The 3,130-nt window shown below is 29.8% G+C and overlaps 1 protein-coding gene across 1 annotated transcript; it reads left to right on the plus strand.

The window, feature by feature from the left end:
• The first annotated feature begins 432 nt into the window (after positions 1–432).
• On the plus strand, positions 433–2,071 carry LOC101493996 (probable WRKY transcription factor 11). Its single transcript, XM_004487966.4, has 3 exons — positions 433–1,045; positions 1,144–1,269; positions 1,648–2,071. Exons 1-3 carry the CDS (start codon positions 504–506, stop codon positions 1,811–1,813), a joined length of 834 nt encoding a protein of 277 aa, XP_004488023.1. The 5' UTR covers positions 433–503; the 3' UTR covers positions 1,814–2,071.
• Positions 2,072–3,130: the final 1,059 nt, after the last annotated feature.

A 3,130-nucleotide genomic window follows, 5' to 3' on the forward strand; every position in this document is an offset into this window, starting at 1 on the left:
AAGTAGAATATTTTTATATATATTATTGAAACTAAATCATTTTGAGATTAAAAATTTAAAAGAGGGATATAGACGTAAAAAAAACCCTAAAAGGAAGGAAATTAGAAAAGGGTGAGTATTCCCGTGACCAGTTGACCATCATTATTAACCATGATGATTATCTCTGTTGCATGACATTGGAGTTGATGAACATTTACTACATAGTTTCGCATTTTTCTCTTCCCTTTTATGCACAAATGGACCCACCACTAACTCTTCTTTTGTTTTTTCCACCTTTACAGTAACTCGTGTTTTGTCCTCCTTTCCTTTCTTACCTTACAAGCAATCTCCACCCTACGATCTTCCAACCCTTGTTTGACCTTCCACCCTTTTTTCTTTTTCTTTTTTCTCTCTCTTTTTCTTTTTTGACTATATTATTTTCTTTTTCTCTTTTATAACCCCCTCTTCTACCTCTTTTTCTTCCCCTTCAAAATTAAACAAACATTTTCTTCACTCTTTCTTCAATGGCTGTGGAAACCATAGGTGTTCATAAATTCATGACGGAGGAACAATTAGCTATACAAGAAGCTGCTTCAGCTGGAATAAAAAGCATGGAACATCTCATTCGTCTTCTTTCCTCTCAAACACCTTCTTCATCTTCTTCTCATAAAATTTCTTCAAACAACCTCGACTTCTCCGAAATAACCGATTTTACCGTATCTAAGTTCAAACAAGTCATCAACCTTTTAAACCGTACCGGCCACGCCCGATTCCGCCGTGGACCACTGCCGCAACAACAACCTCAGATCCATCATGAATTAAATCTAGAATTGCCGAAACTCGACAACATCCTTAAAAACAAAGAGGATAATCAAACTCTTACAGTCTCAAACACCACCAACTCTTCTTTCTTGTCTTCCATCACCGCCGACGCTAGTGTCTCCGACGGTAAAATTGGACCCTTTTTAACGAACCCTGCAATTAAACCACCTCTTTCTTCATCTCACCGGAAAGTATATCATGAAGCTGCACCTTCACCGTCGAACTGCCATTGCTCCAAAAAAAGGTGCTTAACTTCCCCTGTTTTTCAACACCCTTTTATGAAAAGTTGACAAATTCACAATTTTTAAGAAAAAATTATAACTTTTTTTTTGTTTGTTTCAGGAAATTACGAGTGAAAAGAACAATCCGTGTGCCGGCTATAAGCTCCAAAGTTGCTGATATTCCTCCGGACGAATTCTCTTGGAGAAAATATGGTCAAAAACCGATCAAGGGTTCCCCTTACCCTCGGTATTATTTCATTCTTTCCATTGGATTTTTACTCGAAATAAAATATATCCAAAAATGAGTAACAATAATAAATTTATTGATTTATTTGGTTTTTTTTATGAATTAGATATATAATTTAATTTTGATATTAGGATATAGTTCTAATATGGTAAAATGTGGCCTCAATTGGAGTGCAACTTAGATAGATCTCAAAAAAAAAATTGCAAACTTAATTAGTACAATGTATGATTAAACTATTTTTGAAATATATATATCAATTCTTTTTACTATTTTAATTTTAATTTTTTTTATATTTGAGACTCGAATAATACTTAAATTAGGGGTGGTTAATTCATTATAAAGAATAGGTTTTGATGATGTTTAATTTGATTTTGGCAGTGGGTACTATAAATGTAGCACCGTGAGAGGATGTCCGGCAAGGAAGCACGTGGAACGAGCACAAGACGATCCAAACATGCTTATCGTCACGTACGAGAATGAGCACCGTCATGCACAACCGTTAACCGCCGCTCCCGTCGTTGGTTTCAGCCTTCAGTCTTGTTGAATTATGTAACGGCGTCGTTTGGAAAACTCTGCTATCTGCATACATTTCTCGACGGTGACGGCGTCAAAATCGAGGTGTTCGAGGGAGAAAAGAAGTCAACATGGCATTGTAGAGTTTGACGGAGTTGTCGAAAAAGTTGATGAGGACGTTAATGTAAATTTGACAGTATCAAAATTAAATACAGCTAGCTAGCTTTTTTTATTTTAAATTTTTTTGGCATTGTTAATTTTTTTTTAATGGATGTGAAATTGAATTGCATCTTTGGGTCAACTAATGCATTTAATTTAAGAGATTTTTATTAAACATTACAAATTGATATCTTTAGTATTATTAAATTAATTGATTAATAATTGAATGATATAATTTTAATAAATTAATGTAGTTTGATTATTAATATCACCAATTTTGAATGTTGGATCTTTCTTTATTAATTTGTTATAATTTTAATTAACATTTTTAATTGTAAAAATAATTTAAATCAATAAACAAACGTATAAATAATATTGATTTATTTAATTTTTAATATGTAATATATGAATATGATGTAAATGAATTAGTGAAAAGTTAACTTAATTATTTATTAAAATTTGATAGTATCATACTTTTTAACGTATGGTAAAAGTTGTTTCATTTTAAAATTAATTGATTTAAATTTACTATTGATCCCGAAATTTTACAATTTTATCTAAGTCCTTGTACTTTTTTTTTGGCAATTATGTAAAAATAGAAAAATAAAAGGAATAAACAGAACTATTTTGTAATTTGAAAGTAAAATAAGGAAATGGTTGAATAAAAATAATTCTCTTTCAAGTTATATATATATATTTTATTTTAGAGGGCAGGACAATATGAATTAAACAGATTATATGAAACATAAGATTTCTATTGGTACTATTTTCTACAAGGGTTTTTAATTTATTTAATGCTTGTCAATTTTATCATCTTTAGTTTCCATGTTATAGTCTTTAGACTTTTATGTTCCTAAGTCAATAGTATTAGATTGTTTTTTAATACTTTAAAATATGAGTCAAAGAGTTAAAGTTATATCACGTTTTGAAAATTATATCAAAAGTTGTAAATATATTTAGTAATTGAAGATTTTTTCAAGTAAGCGATTTCAAAAGAAATTTTTTTACTTGTAAACTTTTTCTAACTTTCAATGTCTTCATCTCTACATTTTAGTTAAATTTTATTTCTAAATCCATATATCTAATTTAGGTGTTATATTTTGTTTTTGTTTATATTTAAGAATAAAGTAGTCCTCCCTTCATCTTAAAGCAAATTTCTCAAAATAAATGATTATTTTAATTTTCAATA

The sequence above is a fragment of the Cicer arietinum genome, chromosome 1 (assembly GCF_000331145.2).
Source record: "Cicer arietinum cultivar CDC Frontier isolate Library 1 chromosome 1, Cicar.CDCFrontier_v2.0, whole genome shotgun sequence".
Lineage (NCBI taxonomy): Eukaryota > Viridiplantae > Streptophyta > Magnoliopsida > Fabales > Fabaceae > Cicer > Cicer arietinum.

Bases quoted from the DNA above. Each gene is read 5' to 3' on its own strand.
- LOC101493996 (XM_004487966.4), top strand. From the start codon at position 504: ATGGCTGTGGAAACCATAGGTGTTCATAAATTCATGACGGAGGAACAA. The intron at 1,046-1,143 runs GTGCTTAACTTC...TGTTTGTTTCAG, and splicing joins TGCCATTGCTCCAAAAAAAG to GAAATTACGAGTGAAAAGAA. The intron at 1,270-1,647 runs GTATTATTTCAT...TGATTTTGGCAG, and splicing joins AAGGGTTCCCCTTACCCTCG to TGGGTACTATAAATGTAGCA.